This window comes from Kryptolebias marmoratus, linkage group LG24 (assembly GCF_001649575.2).
Source record: "Kryptolebias marmoratus isolate JLee-2015 linkage group LG24, ASM164957v2, whole genome shotgun sequence".
NCBI classification, from domain to species: domain Eukaryota; kingdom Metazoa; phylum Chordata; class Actinopteri; order Cyprinodontiformes; family Rivulidae; genus Kryptolebias; species Kryptolebias marmoratus.
In genome coordinates this window covers 15433487-15448540 of record NC_051453.1, presented here as the reverse complement: position 1 = coordinate 15448540, position 15054 = coordinate 15433487, and the positions used below count along the sequence as shown (strand labels likewise).

Genomic DNA, 15054 nt, shown 5'->3' with positions numbered 1-15054 from the left:
TAAACCTTTACATTTCTGGTAGTTCATCATTACATGTTTCACAAGCACAAATAGTGTCTTCTGGTGCACTGCTGGGTTTTTCTAGCAGGAACAGCCTATTTCTGCCAGAATAACCACGCAACGCAAAACAAGTGGAAGTGCAAGACATTCATGTTTTTATGAACCACTATAAAGGTTTTATGATTAAATTTGTTTTAAGATGGCAGCAATCTTCATTGGTCTCAGCCCTGCTTGGGCTAGCCATTAGCCCATTAATCTGGTGAAAATTAAATGCCATTTTTTCCCAAACTGAGGTCATTCAAATAATTATTTACAACAGGTTAGACATTAATTGTTAGTATCCTTTCCACTTCAAAACATGTAATCTAGTGCTGTAAAGAACTGAAATGCAATTTTATTTAATTAAATATACCACTGAGAAAAGTACAGATATTGCAGTTTTTGTCATGGAGGGCTAATCATTTAGCCTCCTAAATATTCTTTTTATCAGTTAGCCTGTATTACACCAGCAGCTTGCAACTCACTTAACAAGTTACATTGCACTCTTTCGTCTAATTTAAATGTGATCCTCTTTAGTTAAAGAATGGTAAAGCCTAACACGCTAAACTCAGTATCCACTTCTTTTACACTGACTAAAGCAAATGCAAATGTGGTTAATTTACAAATGCTCTTACGCTGTTGTAACATTTCCCCACTCACTTCCTTACAAATAAAGAATTCATTAAATGATTAGATAATCAACTGTGCGCAATAAACACCTTTGCTGTGTTACTTTAATTGTCACATTTTCATTTTAAATGCCTGATTAAGTTCAAAGCAGTAAGTGCAGTTACATGCAGCTGATTTTTCATTTAAAACAGCTGCAGTAATTAGAGTTTATTTACCTGTGACCTCCAGGGGAACAGTGTCCTGCTCGTCGTTGATGCCCACCACCACTTCACAGCGATACAGACCAGAGTCGCTGGAGCGTAAGCTGGTCAGAGAGAGACTTGCGTTGTAGCGGTTCTTACTGTAACCCGGCAGCGAAACACGACCCTGAAAGGCCTTCTTCACCTGCAAAAAGTGGGGAAAATTTGAATTAAAAAAAAAAACGATAAAAAGAGCAGCAGTACACAGCAAAGACATGGCAAAATTATTCAAAGTTTAGTGATCCTACCTTGACAACATTGTCTTTGGCCACAAGGACCGACTGTTCCTTCTGCAGACCGTCTGAACCTCTCTGGCCCCAAACTTTAGTCCACTTGATCCTGGGGGGCTCGTGGAGAGAACTGGCACCGGAACGGAGGGTGAAGATGCAAGGGAGCAGAACGGTTTTAGATAGCTCCTCACTAATGGTCTGATGAGTCACCTTCCGCATATTCACCACAGCGTCAGCGTTGGTTAAACCTGAACAGAGAAGAGAAGGGAGATTATTCAATCTTGTCTTTGAAATGCAGCCTCTGAATGTTATTTCTCATTACACTGAAAAGGTTTTAGGTAACTGATTTCTGAGGACAAAAACATGTGCTTTCCTTCCCATTTCTCTTGTTCCATCAAATTCTCCCGCTTGCTGGAAAAACAAACTCGAAGCAAGTCTCTGACCACTGGTAATTAATCCAGCAAACCATTATTGTGCAACCTGACAGTAAAAGTCAAGGATACAATGTCTAGGGAAACATAAAATATAAACCTTTCTCAACCTTTATGCACAATCTAAGTTGGTGCTTGGATTCTGTGTAGGGGATGATTTTCAGCTACTACCGCACCAAATTTTAGGTCAGTATCTGTAAAATGACTTGAGTTGCAGTCCTTTTTGTAGTTTTTATTGTCAGTTGGCTGTGGTGGGTCAAACAGTTAATCAGATGCCAGGTGCTTCCATTGATTACTTTCTGAGAGTTTTATTAAAATCTGTTCATTGGTTCGTGAAATATTTTCATAACTTTAAACCTGAACAAATGAACACACGCAGACAGGGAAAAAACATTAGAGGTGACAGATGATGACAAGAAAACTGCATCAGTCTTATCGTTTAGCTAAATCCTACAAAAACCTGCTGCAGTTATCACTGTTGTTTTTGCTCTCATCCAGCTCATTTTAATCTGTTCACACTATACATATCATATTTTGTTGTAGTACTCTAATCCCTGTCACCTCTCTTCAAAAGACAGAGGTGCCTCATTTACATTGCAGTGGTAAACAATTTATAAAGCAGTAATGCATCTTATAATCTGTGAGCTATATCTGCTCTTTGATATTCAGTGTGAACAGAGTGTGATTGATGTTTACCTTAAACCTCATCAGAGGGATTTTCTTTCTCTCTTATCAGTTACTGTTTGCATTCCTGCCACATGTAGGTAAAACAAGTCCTCTGTCGGTTCTAGTTCTTCCAAAAGCCCAGCAGCAATACATGCATTTTCAATCAGGTGTTAGCAGCAAGTTTAAGTTGACTACTGTGGTCTAGACTTGTACTTCTCTCCCACCAACTGAGAGACTGCTGTGATGTTTCCAAAATCATCAAGTGGATAGAATCAATAACCGCTCCTCCCTTTTATCTTGTCTATGGCTGCCATTTGGATTTTAAGAGAAGTACCTCAACATATTTTTGATGGATTGTCGAACTGGATGCATTTGAAACAATGCGTGAAGCATGGACATAAAATTTACATGCTGGATTGTAGGTTAGATTAGAGGTGGGGCTATGACATGACTGTTTTCCAAAGGTTTTGGCTGTCCACACACAAAAAAAAAAACAAGGTTAGCGTTTCAAGACTTTTTTGCAATGGAACGTGTTTTAAAAAAAATACCATTTTATGTTCCTTAAAAGACCATTTCCATGTGTATGCAAGGCTGAAACTATAAAAAGTCACTTCCTTACAAAACACTGTCCTGTGTGGAAGGCCCCTTAGCAGATAAAGATAGTAAAGTAAAGATCAGTTATTTTTATTAGTTGCATCTAATAAAACACTTGAAGTTTCTTTTGACTGCCACTCCTCCTCTTCATCTGCTGGTTCTACGAGCTACTTGTGCGTGAGTTTGAGGAATAATATTCAAGGTAACATATTAATTTAACTGGGTTTCAGTAAAGCATATTAAGAGCACTTTAGGATTGACAGGGAGTTCTTGGAAAAAAAAGCACCTTGTGTTTAGAGGGGTGCATTTATAATCATTGGAGTTGGTTTTGAAAAAAATGTGAGACTAAAGTAGAAGATCAAAACTAAAAGTTTCAACAGTGGAGTGAGTGGAATCAACATTAGTTGAAGATGGAGGTTGGTGTATCTAAACAGAAATTTTTGAATGTTTTTTACACCTCTACCACGATCCTTCATCATGAAGCATAAAGGACTAAACACTGTCTTTAAATTCTGCTCTTTTGTGCTTTTATGCAACCACAACGCTCATAAGAACTTTATTTTTTAGGGCAAACAAGACTTTTGTTTATATTCTTATGCCTTGAGACTTATTATAAGTCAGAATTCACACTATACTGTCAATATGTCCAAAAACAGAACCTCACACATGCCCACTCACTGCCAAGGTGTGTCTGGCCTTGAGTCCTGTCAGACAGTGTCAGTGTGGCAGCGGCTCTCCCAATGAATGCCTCTCTGACTCTTTTTACATCCTGGTTAACATCTTTGACTGCTGCTGGTTTATTCCCAAGGAATGGTGATATTATAGCAGAAGCTGTCTGTCACAGATTTCACCCTCCTGGACTCCAAAAAGCGAAACATTTTCTTCTTTATTTTTATGAACTTTCAGAGAATGGGACTGGACAGAATGTAACATTCTTCTGATTTGTTTTCTGCTCCTGTATGATGGGTTGTCATTAAAAAGCTTGTCTGTGTGTGTGTGTGGGTTTGTTGTGTTAGCAAAATATCTCATGAACAACTAGATGGATTATGATGAGACTCCCAGAAAGTAATCACTGGATGTACATTTACAACTGATTAGATAAGATGGCACAGGTAATTGCCCTTAGCAAACACAAAAATGGCTCTAACCCAATCATTTACACAAATATTGACCTAACATTTTGTGGGGTAGTAGCTGAGAGTCATTCCCAAGACATACTAGAGTACTAACTGATTGAAATGAATCTGTTTTTAAAAGTTGCCATTAACTGTTGGTATCAGCCCTATTTGTCTGTAATAAAGCTAAATATCTTATGAACCAGTAGACAGATGTAAATAAAACTTTCCAAAAGTAATCTCTGGATGTACATCTACAGCTTAATAACGTCTGGAGTCACCTCATTGTAATAGTTGCTGCAGCTAATCAGCATTACCAACACAAAACTAGCTAAAGCAATTACTGAGCTAAAGATTTATGTGGGTGCAGCTGAAACACATCCTCCACGTGCTAACAGATCTTGTGAGATCTCACCATATGACTAGAGATAGTGTATAATATTATTAAAATTTGGCTACAAGTCTGTTCCTCTGGCATAAAAGGCAACAGAAGATATGCACTCCTTCAAGGACTGCTTTATTAGGATTGTTTCTTCTTCTTTTAATTGCTTTCTATCTTTTTACATACTTGAATTCAAATGTCTATAGGTTCTAACATATAATATGCTAATGATTTTTTTTGTTTAAATCAAGTATGTTTTCGGGAAACCTAACTGTTCCAGGCCATGGTGGTTGAAACACTCAAGGTGATGGAGAACAGTGAAGAAAATGAGCCCACTGATTTGTTTTCATTAGAGTCGGTTTCCACTTCACACCCCATGTTTGCCCTTCTCCAGCTCCATTTGATTGAATGTAGGTTAAAGTGTTGGAGCCGACAGGGTCAGCCTGTCCTGTCTGTAATTTAATGGCACATTGTTGGAACAGTATTTTTCCAGCAATCACAGACACGCTGCTGTGAGTCACTCAGCCTCACCATCCTTTTCTCTCTCTCTCTGCCTTTTCATTTGTCCCCTTTCTCCCCTCCCCCCTCCTCACTTCTTGCTGTTCTCTTTTCCCTTCTCCACCTCTATGACAGGACCATCTGCCCGCTTTCAGATGATTTTTACAACTCAGTTCTTTCACTCTGCATTCATTTTTCTCATCTGCTTTATTGTCTTTAGTGTATGCAGAAAAGTGTGCATATTTATGTTATGTTTCAAACATTCAAACACTTTGGATTTCAATGACACTTTCAGAAAGCAATCATTGGGTGTACATTTACAACTGATTAACTTCTGGAGTCAACCCATTCAACATGTCCCCCACAGCTAATCAACTAACGCAAAGCTAACCCCAAAATGGCTATAACTTAGTCAAAATTCCAGACATTGAGCTAAAATTGTGGCAGCAGTTGAGTCATCTCCAACAAATCCTTTGTTCACAGATCGTGCAAAATTTCTTCACCCTAAAATGTGTGAAAACAAGAAAACATATTGCCGGCTATTTTTCATTCATGAAACACGCACACACACTTTTAAATGCTTCATTTTCTCTTCTTACTGTTTGGTCTATATGCTTTTGGTCATGCACACACACACAGACAAAAAAAAAATTACATGAATGATAATCAGCTCATTCCTGCAGCCGTTAAACCGTTGGAGTTGTTCACTCTAAAAGGCTGAGTGCCTCTCTTCTGATAGCTTAGCGTCGGCCCTCCTCTCACATTTTTCCCTCCCCGTAGATGCATAAACACACACGACTATCCACTCCTTCGTTTCTCCGAGTGGCATCACTTAGACGAGCGCTACTTGTCTAACTCCCGCCCTGGCTGATCTATATTGCTCTGCCTGGCAATATCAAACAGGATTTGTGCTTGAAAATGGCCTCTGATTCAGCACTCGCAAGGACTTCAGCCCATCGAGCGAGATGACCTGTAAAACGAAAATGTGAGAAGCTTTTAAAAAGCAGAATGAAAAGAGGAAATAAAAGAGGAGGTGGGAAATAAAGGAGGAAAACAGCGCAGGTCACTAACAAAGTGTGAACCTGACCAAATAGATAACTATTTCATGACAATGCTCTTGTGTTTTTGCACAATAAAAACTCAATTTGAACTAGTTGGAATTAATAAAAACACAGTGACTAAAAATACTCTGAACTTCTTTCAGGAATAATTGCCTATTTCAGTCTTGAAATGCAGCAGAAATGTTCAGTACATGATGACTTCAGGTGGCAGTGGATCTCTGCAGCAACATAAAGAACCCAAACACAGAACCATAGAAAACCAGGGAGTAGTGAAGAATAAATTGCTACCTTTTTTTGTCAGGTTGAAGAAGACTGCCCACCTTAAACCACTGAAAAAAGATGTTTGTAATATGTGTAAGATGTGAAATGCAAATCTTTTTTCAACTACTTCAAGTGTTTCACTTTTTGTGTGTGTGTGTGTGTTTACCAAGAAGTGTTTTTAGACAAGTGTTTCTATATTTAACAAATTATATATTTGTGATAAAGTGGCTCTGCCGTTTCTCAGCAAGCACGCCTTGATGTATTGATTTTGTGATGCTGTGGTCAGTTCTGCACGATTATGGTCAAGATGCAGTTTCCACAAAGAGCACAATGCATTTTTCCCACAGACCCATCACTCTAATAACCAAGATCTGACACAGAAAAAGCCCTTTGTTCTTAAAATAACATATTTCACTTTCACAGAGTTATGATGTATGTGCTTCATGACCACAATGCTGTTTAGAATGAGTGTTCAGATAAAATCAAAAAGCTGAACCACTGGCTGGAAGTAGATTTACTTGACTGATGAGTATTTAAAATCCTTCAATGACTCCTACAATGGAAGGAAAACTCCTTTGATTTGTTTAGTTCTATTTGTCGTTTAGTATTTTTGGTCATTTTACCAATTCATTTAACAGAAGAATGCCAGGACTAAAAAGAAATTGATTTCCAAAGATCATATTTTCGAGATTGTATAAAGAAGTTTACATTTCAATGACAATAACTAGAATGTACTTGACTGACATTTTCTAAAAACCTGTTTGTTGTTGTTGGTGGTTTTGTTTAATACTATTTGCCTTCCACTCAGTAAAACATCCCAAACCAATTTTGTTCTAGTTGCATCATTTAAGCTGTCTGTGTTATAGTTTTTAAGTTAAATGTTTTCCCATTCATTTAGGATATATGAGGGCAGTCGTTTAACACTTTAGTTAATGAATTTTATGGCAAACCTTTACCAGGGAAAGAGTTTGGGTTGTAGAAAGGCCAGTTTTCATGAAACACTTCTAAGCTGGGACTCCTTTTTACCATTTTTTACCATTTTTACTTAATGTATCAAGGCGGCATTGGGGGGGTTGAAGTCAACCTACACCTCTAAGCTGCCAACCAGGGTAGGTATAGCCTTAGAGCAGTTTGATCAATATGTGTTGAACGGTATGCTGGCATAGAAGCTTTTTGGTGTGATGTAGTGATGACAGATGGTCTGTTTGACCAGCTGACTAAAGGATTTAGAATGGGAGAAGTGTGACACATTTTATGCATAGTGCTTCATGTCTTTGCTGCTAAGTATTACTCCAAGCCTTCTATGGTTCTGCACCTTCATCTGTGTAATTTCACAGCATGCTGGGATGTGGTCAGCTCAGTTTGTGATTTATAAAAGACCAGGTTCAGCCTGATGAAAGTCTTGTCTTTCTGGTCTAATCATGGAATCATTTTGTTAAAAAGCAGGATTTTAATTCCTGCTTTTGCTGCTTGTGGAGAGTACAATTTAGCACCATCGAAGAAGAAATTTTGTCACGAAGGCAGCAGGAAAACGTGGCAAGGTTTGTTCATCATAAGTGACAACAACTTCCTTTTTTTGTCCAAGATCTGCTACATTTTACACAATGTTGCATTCAGTGACCAAAAAAGTTTAAAATGTAAGAATGCCTAATAATGCCAAAGTTGAAATTCTGACAGATATTGGAACAAAAACAACACGGCACATTGCGAGAAGAACACCACAGATAGGGAAGCACAGTAGTGGCAGTACCATGGTTTGGTGCTGCTTTCAGCTGCAAGACTTTAATAAATCTCTAACATTTCCAAATAGTAGCTCCTTTTGCAGGACAACAAAGTATAAATCAATGTCAGTAAAGGAATTTCCAGTGTTTAGAAGTTTGTGTAAACTTTTTACATCCATGTATTTGTGATGTGACAGTAGGTGTACAAAAAAAACCCAGAGAAAGTTTGCTGATTGCAATTCCATTTTTTTCAGTTTTATATGTAAAACAGATGCCTTGTGAAAGATAAACAAGCATATTCTCCCTAAGTATACCTCAGTGGAGGATTGGGAGCCTAGGTAAACAAAGGAAAACAAACAAGCAAAAATAAGAAAGGGAGAAATGTGAATGTATGTGTAACAGGAAAATTTGAAAGTTGTGATGTGGAAAGGAGTAATGTAAAAAGAATAGATGTACTGTTGGGATCCAGAAAGAGGTGTGTTAAGAGTGAAATGCTGATACAGTCATGCTTACACAACAAACACACAAACCCACTCAAAGAACGCATCTTTCAGAAGTGGCTATCATATTTGACTCCCTGCTGCCACACTCTTTGCTTTATCCCTCTTGAGGATGTGGCGCTCATCTTTGTTTACCACACGCAGGCCCTTCCATTTCCTCTACACATGCTCAAACACACACACACACACAAACACATACAGATACAAGCAGATTAGGCTACGATCCCAAAAGACAACCAAAGTGCAGTCTCTAATCTACCTACCTAAGAAGTAGCTAAAAACAAAAGCACATGCATCAATAATGTTTAATCTGCTTGCTAGTTTCTTGTCAAATTCCACCTGGATGAGACATTTTGAGGTAAAACTATTTTATCTTTCCAAAAGTAAAATGGAACTTCAAATGAAGCCAGTATGAAGCTCTATCTCCCTTCTTTCTTTCAACACGATTTGGACAAATGTTTTTTTCTTTCTTAAATTAGCGAAGCATTTCAAACACACAGATCAGCTAATAACCATTAGAATTTTTTCTATTTTCTTCTTCAGAATATACATCTTGAAGGGCCCTGTGTGAAAATTATAATCAGAAAATTTAGATACTGAACTAAAATTTTGTGTGGTAGTAGCTGAGAGTTGTTCACAAAACATACTCCAAGCACTAATGCATGGTGCAAGATCTGACGGTACTGTGTGACATTGTAAGTAATGGTGCTTTCAATGTACTCCATCATTTCTTCATTTAAAACTCTGGCACACAAAAGGTGTTGCATTCTTCCCAGGTAGAAATGCATGTGTGCTGCTTTGTGTAAACAGTGCCCTCTTGGCTCTAAAGGTAAGATAAAGAGGTCAAGTTCAGATTAAATTCAAAGATTTTGTTGATTAAGGACCTGTGTGTTCAGTAAAACTGCACCAGTGGGAAACACTGGACTGTAGTCTGAAAGGACACAGTGGACTTTAATAAAAGTTAACAAGGGATCTTTCATTAACCTCGTCTTGTGTCTGTCTGTATGTGAGAAGGGCAGCAGGATGTGCCCTCTACTTCCTGCGACTTGCAGATAGAGTTCTTCTCTTCTTTTTTTTTCCTTTAATTTTCTGTCTGGTGGTTGGTTCGCTGTGGCACCTACGTGACTGTCACCACTGGCCCATCTGTCTTCCCTTCAGAGGTATTCTCAAATTATTAAACACAGCTGAAAAGCCTTCAGGTGGCTGGTACAGCGCTGTACGCAGAGACACACGGTGGGCGGTAATGGCATTTCCACTGTAATAGGAACACAATTGCAGACATCCTTTCTCTCTCGCCCCCTTTTTTCTTATCTTTCTCTCCTCCTTTTTTTTCAAGATGTCTGCAGAAGCGTTTCTGATGATAAAAGCAGCTTCCTCTTCAATTTGCCCAATTCACACCCGTCAGCCTGCGAGTGAAGAGCAACTGGAACTGATCGAGTGCATCCTCTACGGCCGCTGCCATTCCACTCCCTGCGCCTGCATGTCAGCTGATTATGTGTCTGTGTATGAGTGTGTTTGTGCAGGTAGAGTGTGTGTGACGGCCATAAATCATGACAGACGAGCTGTCTGATGGAAACTTGTCGCTATTAGTTGATCACTGTGTTAAGAAATGACAGCTGATATAACAAAAACAACTAGACTGTGGCAGGCTGAGCTGAAAGATTTTTTTTTATTAGTATTATTATGATTGTTTGTTTTGACCTGGTAGAAAATGTTGAACACAAAACAATTCACAAGAAGAAAGTTATATTGATTTGACAGCAGCTTGTGATTAAGTTTCTAATGAGTTTTCTATGACAGATTAATGTTTAAGAACTTCTTCTGACAGTAGTGGTGTCAAACTGTTTCAATTTTGAGACTCATCAGACCAGGCAATGTTTTTCCAATCTCTTAATATCCAATTTTGGTGAGCCTGTGCAAATTGCAGCCTTGGTTTCCTGTTCATAGCTAACATGAGAGGCACCCGGTGTGGTCTTCTGCTGCTGCGGCCCATCTGCTTCAAGGTTGGACATGTTGTGCGTTCAGAGATGGTATTCTGCATACCTTGGTTGTAGCGAGTGGGCGTTTGAGCTACTGTTGTCTTTCTATCTTCTTTAACTAGTCCGCCCATTCTCCTCTGTCCTCTGACATCAACAAGGCTTCTTCAGCCACACACCAGTCACTCGCTGCATATGTACTTGTCAAAACTCCATAACAGCTGCAGAATTCCTGAACAGGCAATTGGTGGGATTTTCACAGTGGTTTAAAACTCATTACTTGTCTCTGAATTGTATCAAAATGGTTTCAGAGTTCCTTACAATCAGACAGAGGAATGTAATTTTACTGCTGTTATTGATTAGAGAGAAATCCAAAAATAGATTAGTTCAAATTTTTGTTGTTTTAGATTTCTGACTTACATTTGAGGCTCAAACAAGGAAAGGATTTAGAACAATGGAAACTAATCATAATTGGTTTTGCCTTGTCAGATTATCTTTGCCCATAAAAGCTGCCCAGTATTGCGCTGGGTACAAACAGTTTAAAATGTGATAGTGGTGGGAATCACACCCAACTTCATTAGTGATCATTCTGTCACTGAGCCTCATTTGCCCTCTTGACCCACATGCTGATTTTTATTGGTGAAATAAAACAAAAATACAGAAAATGTGACAAATAGTTTGATGTAATGAGGATGCTGGTTGACTTAGAGCTCATTAGAACTTTTTTGTGTACCACTTAGTGATTAAAAAGGTAAACATTTAATGTTTTATTTGTAAATCCCAGATTCTGTTAACTTGAAACCTGAAAAGCCACACACAGTAAATGACTAAATGGGAAAGTCAGCAAAAATACAGCCAAAATGACTTCGTACTCTGAAATTAGGACAGCAGTGAAACATTGAAAGTTTCGTTGTTTCTCTGCTTTGGCAAACCTGATTTGATTGAGTAAGTGATTAACTGGTTTCTGCAGAACTTGAAGACCTGCTGAAGAGCAGAAAAAACACTAAACATGCAGGATAGTGGCCATTGAGGACCAGGATTGGGCACCACTGAGGTAAAGCAAAAAGTTGATGAGGATGAAACGCTTTCAATCAAGTCCAAAAATGGTAACCATGGCAACAGATACACTATAAAAAGGTGGGAAAAACCACTGCCAGAGGTACCTGTGAGTTTTTAGGCAGGCTCTTCAAACATCAGATCAGAGGCCATAAATGATTTTTTTTAAAAGGTTACTGCTCTGTCCTTGTTATTTTAAATTAGATCTATTATGATCTACTTTTCAGTTGAAGTTTATATAGTCCCATATGTAAAAAGCCCCACATAAAGACAAAACTTTGACAGTCAGTTTGTGCTCTCCAGCCATTCAGAGACTGCATTTTTATGTGTATTGTGCATTTGTGTGTAGATGTTGGCACATTCTTGTTGGCTGAATGAGCTCTGCAGGACTGCCTGGCAGACAACAAGCGGGTTTCAGAAATATTGTCTGCATGCTGACATTCTTTCTCCTGAGATCTTCTCTGCAAAATACCCCCCCAGCTCTCATTTCTCTCCGCTTTCCATCAGAGTAGGCCTCCTCGTTCCCTCATGTTTATTTTCTCTGTTGTGATCTATTTTTCACTTACATCGACTCATGTTTATTGTGGTTTTGACAAGTTCACCTGCACTTGCTTTTATTTCTGATTCAGTTTTTCCCGGTTTCTTTTTTACTTCATCTGTTTTACCAAAACAGCATTCCTTAGAAATCTTAGCACATTTGAATGACTAGAACCAAAAAAATAGATTGAAAACAAAAGGAATGATCAAAAAAATAAATGTAAAAGGTGGATGTTTCTAAAAATATCTCCTACACAGAAAGCAATTTATCTCTTTGACATGTTGCACTCACATATAAGCCACATCTCCAATTTTAGAAGCATAATATCTCTTCCAACAATGTTATGAAGCAGTGCAGGTGTGAGAAAAAAAACAAAACAAATTTGAATGCAAATGCATTCACAGAAAATATGATAAAAACAACATATCAGAAAAACATTCATGTATATTTTAGACAGAAACTCAGCTAATGGTAATCAGCATTACAAAAAGATGGAGTTGATATTTAATGTGGCCTGCTGATATTCTGTTAGATGAAAATTCAGTTTTCAGACATGAACTTTTTCCTGCTTTCAGTGTTTATGTAGACCAACCCATTTTCCTTTCACATTAAATTTATTTATCCATAAATCAAAAGTGAGGCAGTTTAACATCAGGGATATTAGGTTTGGAGCCAATCATAGTACATCATTCACATGAATTGATGGAAAACCTTAATCATATATATTTTTTAAAATAGCAGTGCCAGAGTTTTACAGAAAAAGAAAATGGGGGATCAAAACGAATATTTGTCCAATTGTCAAATCTTTCTTCTTCATCTTAGATTTCTTGTTTCCTGCCTGTTCCAAACTGGATCCTCATGTCTCCTCCTGCTATCTTCTTAACAAATATAACAAATATTAACCCTCTCACTGCAGGTTTCCTGCTATCCAACATCAGTCCAATCAGTATGTGTCAGACTTTACAGGAACTCCCTCAAAGCTGCTGCTGTGACTAATTTTTGCACCTTTAAAGGCACAATAATACACGTATCATGACAACACACCACACGAGCAGGAAAGTGGTGCCACTATAAGGACACACATGGAAACACGTGCAAAAAGCTCACACGCCTAATTTGTTCTCCTTCTTCACGTCCCACTTTTTCTTTTCTCACTTCTGGGCTGTCAAGCAAAGTGTCACAGGGAGAGTTTTAGTGCAAACCCTTCCAGTTGTCTTCTACCTCCTTGTGACTATTTCCTGAAATGCTTGATAGAAAAAAAAAGAAAAGAACAAAATCTGAGAAATAAGAAGGGAATAAAAGCAAAAGCAAAATAAGCTGGTTGAAACTGCTTGTCAGATGTTTTTTAAGGGTTTTCACAAACAGTACAGACATGGTCAGAAAAACTGGCTGCATTTTCATCGCCTCTTTCAATCGAAGCCATCAGATGTAGACAGGTCATGGGGTCAGGACAGCTGTTTTTTTGTAATTTATTATCTCTAAAGAAGGCAGAAATGGAGAGCAGCAGACAGTCAGGGAGGGCACAAAAAGCAGCATGGGGGCGTGAAATCTGTCCCACATACAGATACACATTAATATCCAATAGGGAGAGTGCAGGGAGGCCAAAGACAGACTGACGGATGGGAATACAGAGCTCCCTGGAATAGAGAGATAAAACTGCCAAACGGACAGATCGGTAGGCAGCGGGGCCACCAGACCCTCGGCACAGATTGACAAATGACTGAGAGTTTCTCACAAGTCTCTGTTTGAAGGGCCCCTTCCTTGTTTCTCTGCCACACTGGCCTCCTCTCATCAACCATCAGTGGCTTCAAAGGTCACAAAGGCAGACATGCAAACAAACGCAAAATGTCAAGACTCTCGCCAGAGTTTGGATGACTTGATGATGCAAAATTACATAATTAACATCGTTAATTTGAGCTTTTTGACATGATCAAGAAATTAGATCTAACATAAAAACAAACATCTTTTAGGAATGACTAAGCAGAATTATTATGAGCTCAGTGGATCAGATTGTTTTTGCCTTTTTGCATCTTATATTTTTAGCCTCCTTTTAGAGCTGATAGGATAATTACCAGCTGAACAAATGGGGGAAATAAGTGCAGTAGCTGTTAAGGTTGGCTTAGTTTTTTAGTATGAATATTGTGGCATGAAGAAAAAACAAAAAGGAAATGAACACTCAGCAAATAAAATATCAGCGTGACTGAAGAGATTCTACAAATCATGTTAAAAGATGAGTTTTGTAATTCCACTGAAAACAGTAGCTTTAAAAGCTGTGATACTTCCTACTTTCCTTCGTAAATCCCCCTTGACTGCATATTTGTGCTTCACAGTTGGCTACATTTTTACCTTAGTGACCTATAATTATGCTAATAATCAAACTGGAGTCAGGAAAAGTATTGGTAGAGCCTGGTTTTCAAAGAGTCACTTCTACTACTTTAATTGCACTTTAGTTTCTTTTCATTTCCATTCTTATTGTTCAAATGTTGAGGTGATCCAAACTGCTGATATACAAAAGATCATTTCTTTGATGCCTTGATTAAAAACGTTCCAAAAATTAATTTTGAATAGCTACTAAAACACTGTAAAATATACTTTGCTGCGTCAACTTAAAAATACAAGTTAAAGAGCTGCTCTAAAGTGAAACGCTAAGTGAACAAGTATAATTTGTTTCGTTTTTGCTATTTTGTTTAATCAGTTCAACGTGACTAATGTGGCTTGTTGAAATAAATTTGTCCCTGCACAAAACAACATTTTGTGTAATACTGAAATATTAATAATAATCCTCTAGTTTCTCCAGCTTTCACTAACTGTTGTTTGATTAAAAGGAATCCTTAAAAATGATGTATGCCACTGTCTCAAATCCAGCAAAAAATGGCATTAAAAGTGGTCTGAGCTTGGAGGGGGACGGACGGAGTTTAAATATGATGATGCAAATGTTTGAGTCCACCCACCAGTTTGACTGTCCTCCAAAGTTAAGACAACATGTCATTTTAATTTAGTTAGCTAAGAAATTTCTTCCCAATTTCTCATGACAGTTGGAAGTTTATTGTAATTTATATTGGACTCCAGAATGACACCAGCTTATTGCATTGGCTCTAGACATACTGTCTATTTATT

At 38.1% G+C, this 15054-nt stretch overlaps 1 protein-coding gene across 1 annotated transcript in view; it reads right to left on the bottom strand.

The window, feature by feature from the left end:
• The window catches only part of ncanb (neurocan b), a 149123-nt gene that overhangs the window by 97273 nt on the left and 36796 nt on the right, over window positions 1-15054 (bottom strand). Inside the window, exons 3-4 of the mRNA XM_017407272.3 lie at window positions 1157-1386; window positions 885-1053 (exon numbers count right to left, since the gene is read on the bottom strand). Of these exons, the coding sequence (XP_017262761.1) occupies window positions 885-1053; window positions 1157-1386 (399 nt within the window). The remainder of the gene's footprint in view (window positions 1-884; window positions 1054-1156; window positions 1387-15054) is intronic.